Consider the following 13,414-nt stretch of genomic DNA (forward strand, 5'->3'; position numbering starts at 1 on the left):
CACTGCAAGCTCTGCCTCCCAGGTTCATGCCATTCTCCTGCCTCAGCCTCCCGAGTAGCTGGGACTACAGGCGCCCGCCACTGCGCCCGGCTAACTTTTTTTGTACTTTTAGTAGAGACGGGGTTTCACCGTGTTAGCCAGGATGGTCTCGATCTCCTGACCTCGTGATCCACCCGCCTCTGCCTCCCAAAGTGCTGGGATTACAGGTGTGAGCCATTGCGCCTGGCCCACAGTCTTTTTCTTATAGGGCCTGGGTGAGGCCTGGGTGGCGGTCTCAGCGTAGTCCTAGGTACAGGGTGAGCATCTGATAGATGTCACATCTGAATGAAACAGGCCAGAGCCGTGCCGCTCTGGGTGGCCAGTGCTCCTCGGAGGCCCTGAGGGCACAGCCCCAGGGACGGGTGTACGCTGTGGGTGCCACTGAGAATGGGGGGCAGGCCCAGGGCTGAGACCCAGGTTCTCCGACTTCGCCCTGTGTTTGTCCTGTGCCATATTCATCCTCCGACTCCTGTGGCTGCGTCGCCCAAGCCAGGAGCTCGTGTGTCTGATGACCATCCTCCAAGGCTGGATTGCTACCTGCTCGCTCGGGGCTCCGCTGGGTGGGAACAGCAACTCCAGCTTCTCCGGGTCCCGGGCTACCGCTGCCTCTGCACCTGGCCGTGGCCTCGGATCCGAGAGCCCAGGGACATTGGCATTGAGACCCTGGCACCTCTCGTCTTGCCAGCACGGGTAGAAGACAGGAGCAGAGCACTCCAGGGACCTGGGAGTGGGAGGTCAGCGTCTCTCAGCCCTTCCTCCCCACCCTGGGTGACATTCTGCTTCCACCGTGGCGCCTCGGGGAGGCTGGTGCAGCCGCCCCCGGGTGCCACTGAGAAACGAGGTCACACGCTGAGGCCACTGGGGAAGGTGGTATTTCTGGCCGAGCAGGTGTGGCCTGTGCAGCGTTCCTGGCAGCTGAGCCCTAGGTCTTCTCAGCCATCCTGGCATTAGCAGGTTGACTTGATATTTCTGGAAGTGGGAAGGAAAGGGAGCCGAGAGGGCTGAGCCACTGAGCCAGAGTCCAGATGAATGTGCCAGAGTCTCTGCATCTGTGATGGGGGCGAGGTGATGGGGGTGAGGTGGCCGGCGTGGCTCTGGGCATGATCGGGCCAGGCCTCCGACTTCTGTGCTGGGCATTGCCTGGACAGGGAGCTCAGGTGATGAGTGCAGCAGGGCTTGTGCCCGGCGCAGGGATGGTGAGTGCCTGGCTGGCCAGCTGCAGGACCTGTCAGGCCCTTTGTGTCTTTACCTGGGGCCCTGGTTGCACTGACCAGGGCTCGCACCCCCAGCCAGGCCTCTCGTGCCCCAGACTTGGGAGAAGATGCTTCCTACCAGGGAGTGCAGTCCCCTGCGGGGTCCGAGAGAGCCTGCTGGAGCTTTGAGCTCAAGAGGTGGGCTGTGCGGCACCACATCAGCTCTGCAAGGGGGCCCTGGAGGCCCATGTGTGGTGGGGTATGGCCTGGCTTTGAACATGCACACGTGGTCTTCTGGGCTCTGGGATTTACTGCTTAGATCTTGGCCTCTTCGTCTGTGAAACGGAGCTAATGGCTCCTGCTCGCTCCGGCTGCTGCAGGAGAGATGTCTGGGAAGCTGTGGCAGTTCCAGCCCCGGGCAGGGAACGTGAAATAACTGTTGGTCGCTGTTCTCACTCATCACCATTAGGCAGGTCACGTCCTAGGACACACAGAAGTTGCAGATTCATAAGCCATGGGAGATGAGGCCGGCCCAGAATCCAAGCTCCCCCTCTGGCCCGGGTCTGCCCCTAGTCTGGGGCTGAGAGGGCAGGCAGGCACCTTGCTGTGTCCTGTGGTGTGGACTCTGCCGCCAGCAAGGCCATTGAACCTGCTTGTTTACAGCCGGGAGGGGACTGGGAAGCACCAGGCTTGGCTTATTTGTGAAGCTGGGGAAGCCGAAGCTCCAGAGGCCTTCTGTGCATGGCTGTGTGTGCCAGGCCTGCAGGCTGCGCCTCCAGGGGGTGAGCAGGAATTGCAGGCTCAGCTCTTCCAGTCTCGGCTCAGGTGGTGCCTGCTCCTCCCTCCTTCCCTGTACCTCTCATCCCCCCACCCACTCCACTCCCAGGCCATGTTGCCTTCACTTCCACAGTGTGTCTAGAATTTCACTGCTTGTCTCTGCCTTGTGCTTTTTTTTTTTTTTTTGAGATGGAGTCTCACTCTGTCACCAGGTTGGAGTGCAGTGGCCCGACCTCTGCTCACTGCAACCTCCGCCTCCTGGGTTCAATCGATTATCTTGCCTCAGCCTCCTGAGTAGCTGGGACTACAGGCACGTGCCACCATGCTCGGCTAATTTTTGTATTTTTAGTAGAGATGGGTTTTCACCGTGTTAGCCAGGCTGATCTTGATCTCTTGACCTGGTGATCTGCCCGCCTCCGCCTCCCAAAGTGCTGGGATTACAGGCGTGAGCCACTGTGCCTGGCCCTGGTTTTTTTTTTTTTGAGACAGGGTCTTGCTTTGTCACCCAGGCTGTAGTGCCGTAGTGCAATCAATCATGGCTCACTGCAGCCTGGAACTCCTAGGCTTAAGCGATCCTCCGGTCTCAGCCCCTGAGGAGTAGGTGGGACTGTAGGTGCAAGTCACCACACCTGGCTAATTTTTTATTTTTGTTTTTTGAGATGGAGTCTTGCTCTGTGGCCCAGGCTGGAGTGCAGTGGTGCAATCTCGGCTCACTGCAACTTCTGCCTCCTGGGTTCAAGCGATTCTCCTGCCTCAGCCTCCTGAGTAGCTGGGATTACAGGTGCCCACCGCCATGCCCAAAGAATTTTTTTGTATTTTTATTTATTCTTTTTTTTTTTTTTTTTTTTTAAGACAGAGTCTCACTCTGTTGCCCAGGCTGGAGTGCAGTGGCGCAATCTCGGCTCACTACAACCTCCGTCTCCTGGGTTTAAGTGATTCTTGTGCCTCAGCCTCCCAAGTGGCTGGGATTACAGGTGTGTGCCACCATACCTGGCTAATTTTTGTGTTTTTACATGGGGTTTTACCATGTTGGCCAGACTAGTGTTGAACTCCTGGCCTCAGGTGATCTGCCCACCTCAGCCTCCCAAAGTGCTGGGATTACAGGTGTGAGCCACTGTGCCTGGACCCAGCTAATTTTTTTTTTTTTTTTTTGAGACAGAGTCTCGCTCTGTCGCCCAGGCTGGAGTGCAGTGGCGCGATCTCGGCTCACTGCAAGCTCCGCCTCCCGGGTTCACGCCATTCTCCTGCCTCAGCCTCTCCGAGTAGCTGGGACTACAGGCGCCCGCCACCACGCCCGGCTAATTTTTTGTAGTTTTAGTAGAGATGGGGTTTCACCGTGGTCTCAACCTCCTGACCTCGTGATCCGCCCGCCTCGGCCTCCCAAAGTGCTGGGATTACAAGCGTGAGCCACCGCGCCCGGCCGCTAATTTTTATAAACACTTTTTGTAGAGGCAGAGCCTTGCTATTTTGCCCAAGCTGGTCTTGAACTCCTGGGCTTAAGTGATCGTCCTGTCTCAGCCTCCCAAAGTGCTGGGATTCCAGGCATGAGCCACTGCGCCCAGCCCGCTTTTCACCTCTCTGCAGCTCCATCTTTGCTCCCAGCTCCTGCCCTCACTCCTCCAGTCTGTTCCACCCAGCAGTGGCAAGCAGGTAAAGCTGGGGAAGCCAAGTCTTGACCCTGAGGCAAGTTTCATCCCTCCTCTGCTGAAGAACCCTCTATGGCTGCCACTTCACTCACAGTAAAAGCTAACGTCCTCCCCATGGCCCACAAAGCCGTGGCACAGACGGCCACGTCACCTTTCTGCCCTCACCTCCTCCCACTCTCTCCCTGACTCAACTCTGCTCAGGCCACACAGGACTCCTTCCTGCTCAGCCACGCTTGGTATGGTCCAGCCTCAGGGCCTTGGCACTTACTGTTCCTTCTGCCTGGACTGCACTGGTTCCCCCACTGTCTACTGGCCTTTGTTCACACGCCCCTTTCTCAGAAAGGCCTTCCCTGACCACTCTAAAATGGCCATCCTCTTGGAGGTTGCAGTGAGCCGAGATCACGCCACTGCACTCCAGCCTGGGCGACAGCCGGACTCTGTCTCAAAAAAAAAAAAAAATCTGACCTCCCCCCCCAACCTTCTAGTTTTGTTCACAACTCTTGGTGACAAAACATGTTATGGCTATCTGCCCCACCCCCTGCTTCCCCAGCATGCACAGGCCAGAATTCAGGTCCCATGAACCCCAGAGGCTGGCTTGGTTTTTTTCACTGCCATATCCTGGGAGCTGGAACAGTGCCTGGGGTGTGGGATGGAGGGAGGCAGGAATGAATGAATGGATAAATGAATGCAGGCTCCCTGAGCTCTCTTGGCTGGTGGCAGGGCCAGGGTTAAGGTCCCATTCTGCACCAGAGCTGTCTCCCTCCCTCACATGGGCTTTGGGACTGTGCCTGAGCCGGCTGCTGCGGGAGCCCTTCCAGCAGGCGGGAGTGAGGCTGTGCGGCCACAAGGGGGCAGTGGGGAGCGTCGCAGCCTCCGCGGCTTGCAACTAGTCATCCCTGTGGTGACAGGTCAGCTCGGCCTCTGCCCCGAAAGTATCTCGCTATTGTTAGGGTTTGGGTTCACTGTGACCAGCTGGGCAAGGCGTCACTGCATCAGCTCTCTGGCCCTGGCTTCCTGTGGATGGGCCCCTTCAAGAGCATGGTCAGCGTCCCAGGAGAAGGGGCCTGTGGATCCTGCCAGGGTTTGGCCCCCTTGTGCACCTGACATGGCTGTTCTGCTAGTGTTGGTCTAATCGTATTTATTTATTTATTTATTTTGAGACAGGGTCTTGCTCTGTTGCCCAGGCTGGAGTACAATGGCATGATCTCAGCTCACTGCAACCTCCACCATCCCAAGTTCAAGCAATTCTCCTGACTCACCCTCCTGAGTAGCTTGGATTACAGGCACACATCACCATGCCTGGCTAATTTTTGTATTTTTATTAGAGATGGGGTTTCACCATATTGGGCAGGCTGGTCTCGAATTCCTGGCCTCAGGTGATCTGCCTGCCTTGGCCTCCCAAAGTGCTAGGATTACAGGTGTGAGCCACAGTGCCCCGCCTAATCATATTTATTCTTTTTTTAAATTTTGAGATGGAGTCTTGCTCTGTCTCCCAGGCTGGAGTGCAGTGGTGCAATATCAGCTCACTGCAACCTCTTCCTCCTGGGTTCAAGCAATTCTCCTGCCACAGCCTCCTGAGTAGCTGGGATTACAGGCATGCGCCACCACGCCTGGCTAATTTTTGTATCTTTACTAGAGACGGGGTTTCGCCATGTTGTCCAGGATGGTCTTGAACTCCTGACCTCAGGTAACCTGCCCACCTTGGCCTCCCAAAGTGCTAGGATTACAGGCATGAGCCACCGTGCCTGGTCATCATAAGATTTATCCTAAACTGGGGATGATTACGATAACCCTGTCAGATGGCAGGTGGGGACAGCCCACTTTGCCATGAGGAAATGGAGGTTCAGAGAGGTTGGGTAACTTGCCCAGGGCCACACAGCCAGGAAATGGGCGGGTCTGCTTCTCTGGGTTGTTCACCCACCAGGCGGGTGCATTCCCAGGAGCTGTGACAAGTGCTTAGACAACAAGAGCCCCCCTCTTCACTCCTCCTGCCCCCATTAGTAATATCTTCGCGATCACAAAGTCAGTGAAGACAGGGGCTCTGTTGCTTGCGGCACTCCCCTCCCGGCTTGGGAGGCACAAACCTTGCCCCTGCTCCCTCTTGCAGGGTGGGCTTCGCGCTCTTGGTGTCCTGGCTCTTGGCCCTGCCCTGACCTCGTGCTGCCACGAGTTGCTGTTGGCTGGGCCCAGGAATCTTGGGCCTCCTGGTGAGAATTCCTCTCAGGCTAGTGGAACTGTCATCACAGAGTCACAGGCCGGCAGCGCCACCAGCCTGTGCCCCAGGCCAGAGCGCATGCCTGCCTGTCTGCCTGTTCCTGCCCTCTCCCTGCCCATCGTGCCTGAGGCTATGGGGTCACATCCCTTGCCCGTGGCCATTGCTGGGACCTCGCTGACACCAGTAGCCCCCCTCCCACAGGTATCCCTTCATCCGCCCAGAGCATCTCAGCCTCTCCCAGCCCCTCCGAGTGGCTCCGTGGGCTTCCTCAGGAGGTCCTGCCTCTCCTCCCTGCCTCACCGCTTCTCCTGGAGATAGGGCCAGAGCCTGCTGCCTCCCAGTCTGTTCTCAGGACCACCTGCCTGGATCTCTGTTCAGCAGCTGCCTGTACCCTCTGCAGCCCTGGGCTTCCCCTGGGAGCCCCTGCCCCCTGCTGACCTCAGGCCTGGGCAGGCATGTGTGTGTGTGTGTGTGTGTGTGTCTGTTTATGTGTGTGTGTGTGTGTGTGTGGCAGGCACAGAGCAGAGGTTGGGGTGGCAGTGGGGTGTGGGGCGCGGAGCCCTCGATGAGGTCTCACATTAGGCCCTCCCTCTGGGGGGTTGGGAATCTCTCCTGTTCCTCCCACCTGACTGTTTTTATTTTGATGGGTATTTGGGGCCTGTTTGTTACCCCTCACACTTTTAAAGAATAATTTATTGAGGTGAAATTCACGTAACATGAAACTAACCGTTTAAAAGTGAACAGTGGCATTGAGTGCATGCACATCATTGTGCAACCTCCACCTCTGTCTCGTTCCAGAACATTTTCCCCACTCTGAAAGGAGACCGGGTACCCAGCAGCAGCCACTCCCCATTCCCCCCGCCCAGCCCCTGGCCCCTCCAATTTGCTTTCTGTCTGTCTGCTCTGGGCATTTCGCATAGATATGGGACCTTTTGTGTCCGGCTTGTTTCACCTAGCATAACTTATTTCTTTTACCTCACCTGGAATATCTTATTTAACTTTCTTACTTAGAAATAATTATAGGCTGGGCCAGGTGGCTCACGCCTATAATCCTAGCACTTTGGGAGGCCCAGGTGGGCAGATTGCCTGAGCTCAGGAGTTCGAGACCAGCCTGGGCAATGTGGTGAAACCCCATCTCTCCTAAAATACAAAAAATTAGCTGGATGTGGTGGCATGTGCCTGTAATCCCAGCTACTCAGGAGGCTGAGGTAGGAGAATCGTTTGAACCCGGGAGGTGGAGGTTGCAGTGAGTCGAGATCGCACCACTGCACTCCAACCTGGGCAACAGAGTGAGACTCTGTCTCAAAAAAAAAAAAAAAAAAAAATTATAGAGACACAGGGAATTGCAAAAATGGTACGGAGAGGTCTCACGCTCCCACCAGAGCCCTTCAGTCCTCTCTCTAGGAGGAGATGGGCTGATGCGCTGGGGATTTGGGGCAGGAAATGGGAGACGGGTGCCCGTCCCACTGAGGACTCATCCTGCCCAGGTGGCCCTAGCCTTGGGCATTCCTGTCCCCAGGGGCCCCTAGGCGCCACCTTGCAGCCCGTGCTTACCTCCTTGCAGGTTCAGGCGTCTCCTCTCCTTGGGCCTCATTCTGGCCTGGGCACCACTGCTGCAGCTGTGAGCGTGGCCCCTCTCTCGGCCACCCCCTCCTGCCGCAGCCCGGCGTCCTCTCCCAGCAGCTAGCCGGGACCCCGATGGCCGTACTCTCCCTCTTGGGCCCTGGTTCGGTGCCCAGGTTGGGGGGAGCAGGGTAGGATTTCACCCCTCCCACTAGCAGCTGGCTGGACAGGGAGAGGGGCTGGTTGTATTTTAAGCTGTTGAGTGGTTCAGCAGGAACTCGGAGGCCTCCTCTCCCTGTGGACGCTGGGCTGCCTTCCTGCAGGCCACATGGGCTTGGAAGCATGTGGGCAGTGCCTGCCTGGGGCCCAGGAACTATTAATATACCTACAGCCACAGGGCAGGCCCCGTGCCCGCCCAGGGCCCTGCTATGCTAACCCTTTCCCGTGCATCCCGCCCCGTGTCCTCTGTCCCTATCCCACAAATCCCCTTGGTGGGGCCCAACGTCCTGCATGGTGTGACCGAGCTCTTTTTTCTGGCTCCTCCATGTGCCAGTTCTTTGGCCTTGTTATCGCTGTGGCTCGGAGGAGTTCAGTAACCTTCCCCTAGAGGCCACATGGCCAGGCAGTGCCTGGAGTTGACAGCAGGGACTCAGGAGGCCCCATGGGCCAGGATTTCCTGGCTGCTGGGCCCGTTCCCACCCTCCGGTCCAGGAAGTGGGGGCGAGTGTGTCATAGCTGGGGAAATAGGCCCCCATGCTGTGGTGACTGCCAGGCCAGCAGGGGAGTGAGGATCTGAACCAAACCCACGGGCAACAATGCCTCCCATCCCATGGGGTGCTCCCATCTGTCAGGGGTCACCTAGTGTACCCCATGCATTGTCTCAGGGGACCCTCACAGTCCTAGGAGGTAGTCTGCTTCCTACCTGCCCCCTTCTGAGGCCTAGAGAGAGGTGACATGCCTGGGGTCCCCCAGGGACTACAAGGCAGGACTGGTTACGGTTCCCGAGTGCAGGCCACCAAGCCCCCTTGTCTCCTACTGTCGCTGGGAGTGTGCAGGAGGGGTGCCCAGCTTCTCTGGCTTGACCGTGGTGCCCTCTCCTTCAGGGTGGGCCCTAGCTGCCGTGGCCCGGTCTCCCTGGGCTCTGGGTGGGTGCGCCTGCCCTGGGATGGCCCCGGCCCAGAGGTTTGTTTCTGAGCGTTGTGTCCTGCTCCTTTTCCTCAGGCACTCTCTGGGGGCCCCCGCTGGGGGTTCTGTGGGTAGGAAGGGTCCCCTAAGAATTGCTGGCTGGTGGCTGACTTGGGATCAGGCCTGCCTGCTTGCCACGACCCCTGTATAATAGGATTGCACTGACCCCTGCATAGGGTGGGTCAGATCCCTGGGGGCTGGCTCCCTCCAGCCCTGCCCCTCTGCACCCCCATCGTTCATCACTGGCCTGGGGGCTCAGGGAGGGCTGGGCCAGACTCCTCCCTCAGGGGCTGGCACAGGCCTGGCTCTTGGATGCAGGAAGCGCCAGGCTTTAGTGGGGTGCAGGTCCTGGGTCGGGGTACAGTGTTTGGGCTGACTCAGTGGAAAGCCTGCCCCACAGGTGGCTACAAGGTGAGAAGTGGGTGGGGAGGAAGGTTGGGGAGGCCTCATCAGCCCAAGCTGGAGGCGCTTGCCTAAAACTTCCACGCACCCCGATCCTTTCCACACTTCGAGAGAGGCTCTCTGCACCCATAACTCCAGAATCTGTCACCTCCCTGACACAAATGCACAAGGAAAATAATCCAAAGTGTCTCTTACAGCTCAGAAGGGGAAATGGATGATCTGTCTCTCGGATTCTCAAAATAGCTGGGATTTCTCCAAGCCCAGTGAACTCCCTAGGCCTGAGCTGCGAGCCGGGGCCTGCACGGCCCGCTGGCCTCTCACTCTCCTCCAGCCACTGGCTCTGTGCAGGGCGGGGGCTGGGAGGTGTCATCATGCCTGCCCCTGGGGCTTTCCCTGTGCTGGTGCCGTTGAGGGGCTGTGACCACTCAAATGCTGCTTTCAGGGCAGCCTGGCTCCCAGGGGCGACTCCCAAGCCCCCCTCAGAGAAGGTCTGTGGCATGGCTCCTGGGGGGCGTAGTCTGGGGTGGTTTTATATTTAGCTGGGCTGTGGCTGTGGTTGCCACTCGGGTTACATCTGGCACAGAAGCCGGCAGTGCCAGGGCCGGCACGGGCTCCTTTCCAGCACCGCGGCAGAATTTGATCGCGCTTGCCCGTCCCAGGGCTGCTTCGCGTGGGGAGGTCGGTGGTGGGGGCTGAGGGCCGGCAGCTGGGGCTGCTGGCCACCGTGGGCAGAGCCGAGCGGCAGGGCTGGTGGCAGGCGGCATGGACATGAACTTGAGCTTGGTGGCCCGGGAGGCCACCCCAGGCCTCCTCCCTGGCCTCAATGGGCTCCCCAGGCCCGCACCCCCAAAGGTGGCCAAGAAACCTAAAAAGGCTGTTCTCTTCTTCGAGGTGGAGATTCTGGATGCAAAGACAAGGGAGAAGCTGTGTTTCTTGGACAAGGTAGGACTGGGGCGTGGGCTGCACTGGGCCGAGGGCACTGGGCTCGGGACCCCCCTCCTTCCAGCCCAGGAGCTGTCCAGTGGGGCCCTTTGTGCCCCACCCTCTGCCCTATGGAGGGGTATGCCCTCACTTGGGGTAGGGTGGATAGCCACGTCCCCTGGGTGTGGCGGGGAAATGGAGGCACAGGAGTCTCAGTGGACCCTGTGGGGATTTTGGTCCTGGGAGGGCGGTGGAGGAGTGAGCCTTGCCCCTGCTGAGGCCAGGCCTGGGGGAAGGGGCTTGGGCTGTCCCTGGGGAGGACAGAGGGCCTTTGCTCCCAGGGGAGTCATGGGTGAGGAGTGGAGAGGAGGGGCAGAGAAGCAGGCTCGCCTTCCCATGCTTAATCCGACACTAGCCGGGCTGGGGGCCTGCTGGCTGAGGGTGAAAGTGGAGCCCCAGACCCTTGCTGTCACTGCACTGGCAGGGCCCTCGCTGGTCCTTCCCTGACTGCAGGCAGAGGCCTGGACCCCAGCCCTTTCCCCTTCCCATAGCTGCAGCCCAACCCCCAGCCTGCTGTCCCCTTCAGTACCTCCCCATCCTGGGTCTGGGCTCCCCGCAGAGCTGACGTCCCTGCGCCTGTGCTTCCCCCAGGTGGAGCCCCACGCCACCATTGCGGAGATCAAGAACCTCTTCACCAAGACTCGTGAGTCCTAGGCCCGGCCACACTGCCCCTGCAACCCCTCTGACCAGGGGGACCTTAGGGTGGGAGGGATCCCATCCTGCACCCCTCTCCCAGGGTCCTGCAGAGATGCCCCGTTGTGGCCCAGGCTTCTGAGGCGTGACTGGGGCAGGCGCCCCCACGTGGCACTCTGCAGGAACGCCCTTGCTAGGCTCTGGGAAGGACAAGATCCTGCTTCTGCCCGCGCTCTTCCGGCCTGTGTGCTAGAACTGCACAAGCCTGACGCTTTGCCCCCGGTTGAGAGGAGCTGTGGAGTCCTGGGGTCCCTGCACCCTGGGAACCCTGAGAAGCTGGCACAGCGGCTGGGCAGCGGACCGGCTGAGCCGTGCCAGGCTGTGGGCTGTGACCGCCCTGTTCTCCGCAGATCCGCAGTGGTACCCCGCCCGCCAGTCCCTCCGCCTGGACCCCAGTGAGTACAGCTGTCCACTTCGGCCCGCCCCCTGGGCTCCTGGGTGGCAGTGGGAGAAGGCCCGGGCAGCCCCTGAGCCCTGGCCCGCCTCTCTGCAGAGGGCAAGTCCCTGAAGGATGAGGATGTTCTGCAGAAGCTGCCCGTGGGCACCACGGCCACACTCTACTTCCGGGACCTGGGGGCCCAGATCAGCTGGGTGACGGTGAGTCTTGACCCTACCCACGGCCTCTTTTCCCGTCAGCCACATTGGGTGACTCATCTTGCCCCCCTCTACCCTCAGGTCTTCCTAACAGAGTACGCGGGGCCCCTTTTCATCTACCTGCTCTTCTACTTCCGAGTGCCCTTCATCTATGGCCACAAATATGACTTCACGTCCAGTCGGCACACAGTGGTGCAGTAAGTGGGGCAGGCGGGAGGAGGGTAGGGGAAGGCAGAAGACCTGCCGGACCAGCCCCAGCTGAGCCCGCTCCCCCTGACCAGCCTCGCCTGCATCTGTCACTCATTCCACTACGTCAAGCGCCTGCTGGAGACGCTCTTCGTGCACCGCTTCTCCCATGGCACCATGCCTTTGCGCAACATCTTCAAGGTGAGCCCGCCCCCGCCTCACCCCTAAGCCCCGCCTTTCTTCCCCACCCCGCCCCCACCGAGCCCCACCCCAAGGCCCTTCCTGTCTTCCACTATGCCCCAGCAGAGCCCTACCCCTAGGCCCCCCGCTAACCTCCCCAGCCCCGCCCCCACAGAGCCTCTAGGCCCCGCCCGTCCCTCCAGCCCCGCCCCCGCCGGGCCCCTAGGCCTGCCTATCCACCCCAGTCTCACCCCTAGGCCCCGCCTATCCCCCCAGCCCCGCCCCTGCAGAGCCCCGTCTCAGTTTCGCCCCTAGGCCCCTCCTGTCTACCACGCCCTCACAGAGCCTTGCCCTAGCCTCACCACTTTGCCCCGCCTATCCTCCCTAGCCCCGCCCCAAGACCCCTCCTGTCCTTTCCCACCATGCTCCCAGGACCCTCGCGATGAGACATGGGCAGAATCTGCCCTGTCCGGCGCTGGCCCAGGTCCCATCCCTGCCCCGCTCCCTTTCAGAACTGCACCTACTACTGGGGCTTCGCCGCGTGGATGGCCTATTACATCAACCACCCTCTCTACACGCCCCCTAGTAAGTGGCCTCAGACCGTCCTTCCCTCCCCCACGGTCCCCACCCAGCGGGTCCTCCCCTCATGGGCCTTCCCTCCCTGCTTCCTCTTCAGCCTACGGAGCTCAGCAGGTGAAACTGGCGCTCGCCATCTTTGTGGTAAGGAGGCTGGGTGTGGGGACGGGTGGGGGAGTCTGGGCGGCCCTAGGCTGATCCTGCTTCTCTGACAGATCTGCCAGCTCGGCAACTTCTCCATCCACATGGCCCTGCGGGACCTGCGGCCCGCTGGTGAGTGCCTGCTGGGGGCAGGGGGACAGATGAGCTGGGTGAGGGGGTCTGACTTTCTCCTGGCCTGCTTGCCAGGGTCCAAGACCCGGAAGATCCCATACCCCACCAAGAACCCCTTCACGTGGCTCTTCCTGCTGGTGTCCTGCCCCAACTACACCTACGAGGTGAGGGGCTGCCTTACCCCTCTCTGCCCTGGGACTTGGGGTCCCATGTGGAGGGACCAGTCCCTGGGAGGGGGCGTCTGGCTGGGCAGCTGCTTTTGCCGCTTGCAACGGGAGCATTGGGAGGTGGAGACCGCGGCGCCTCTGCTGTTGGGGGCCGGGAGGCGTGTGCCGCTGGGCTTCCGCCGTATACAGCCCCGCCTTCGCTGGAATTGGGTTCCCATCCCTGACTCAGAAAGCAGGGGCGGCGGGAGGTGGCTGGCTGAGTCCAGGACATACACGGGGTGCGAGGCTGGCGGAACAGCGGGCCTTGCCCAGCCCTGCCCACACTCACTCTGCGCCCCTGCCCACAGGTGGGGTCCTGGATCGGTTTCGCGATCATGACACAGTGTCTCCCAGGTGAGCCTGCAGCCTTCCCTCGGCGGGGCCCTGCCCCTCCGGGCCGGCAGCCCCTCCCTGACGCCCGTTCTTTCCTGCAGTGGCCCTGTTCTCCCTGGTGGGCTTCACCCAGATGACCATCTGGGCCAAGGGCAAGCACCGCAGTTACCTGAAGGAGTTCCGGGACTACCCGCCCCTGCGCATGCCCATCATCCCCTTCCTGCTCTGAGCGCTCACCCATGCTGGGGCTCAGCCCCTCACCCCGGTGGCATTCTGGGGGAGGAGTGGGGCCCACAGCTCTCCAGCACCCGGAATAAAGCCTGCTTGCCCCAGTTGGACTCGGGCTCTGTGTGTTTCTTTCCAGGGTTGGGG

The 13,414-nt window shown here is 60.2% G+C and overlaps 1 protein-coding gene across 4 annotated transcripts in view; it reads left to right on the forward strand.

Moving 5' to 3' along the window:
- The window catches only part of TECR (trans-2,3-enoyl-CoA reductase), a 63,309-nt gene extending 49,929 nt beyond the window's left edge, over window positions 1-13,380 (forward strand). For 3 of the 4 annotated variants that reach the window (XM_063616436.1, XM_055235555.1, XM_055235554.2), the window contains 12 exons: window positions 9,912-9,962; window positions 10,593-10,644; window positions 11,045-11,089; window positions 11,188-11,291; window positions 11,370-11,485; window positions 11,570-11,675; window positions 12,167-12,239; window positions 12,331-12,374; window positions 12,446-12,503; window positions 12,579-12,667; window positions 13,018-13,063; window positions 13,144-13,380. In XM_063616436.1, the coding sequence (XP_063472506.1) occupies window positions 9,912-9,962; window positions 10,593-10,644; window positions 11,045-11,089; window positions 11,188-11,291; window positions 11,370-11,485; window positions 11,570-11,675; window positions 12,167-12,239; window positions 12,331-12,374; window positions 12,446-12,503; window positions 12,579-12,667; window positions 13,018-13,063; window positions 13,144-13,271 (912 nt within the window). In that variant the 3' untranslated portion in view covers window positions 13,272-13,380. Of the gene's footprint in view, window positions 1-9,767; window positions 9,963-10,592; window positions 10,645-11,044; window positions 11,090-11,187; window positions 11,292-11,369; window positions 11,486-11,569; window positions 11,676-12,166; window positions 12,240-12,330; window positions 12,375-12,445; window positions 12,504-12,578; window positions 12,668-13,017; window positions 13,064-13,143 lie in introns of those variants that run through there. The other variant, XM_055235553.1, reaches the window with a different exon arrangement.
- The last annotated feature ends 34 nt before the right edge of the window (window positions 13,381-13,414 follow it).

This window comes from Symphalangus syndactylus, chromosome 13 (assembly GCF_028878055.3).
Source record: "Symphalangus syndactylus isolate Jambi chromosome 13, NHGRI_mSymSyn1-v2.1_pri, whole genome shotgun sequence".
Taxonomy (NCBI): Eukaryota; Metazoa; Chordata; class Mammalia; order Primates; family Hylobatidae; genus Symphalangus; species Symphalangus syndactylus.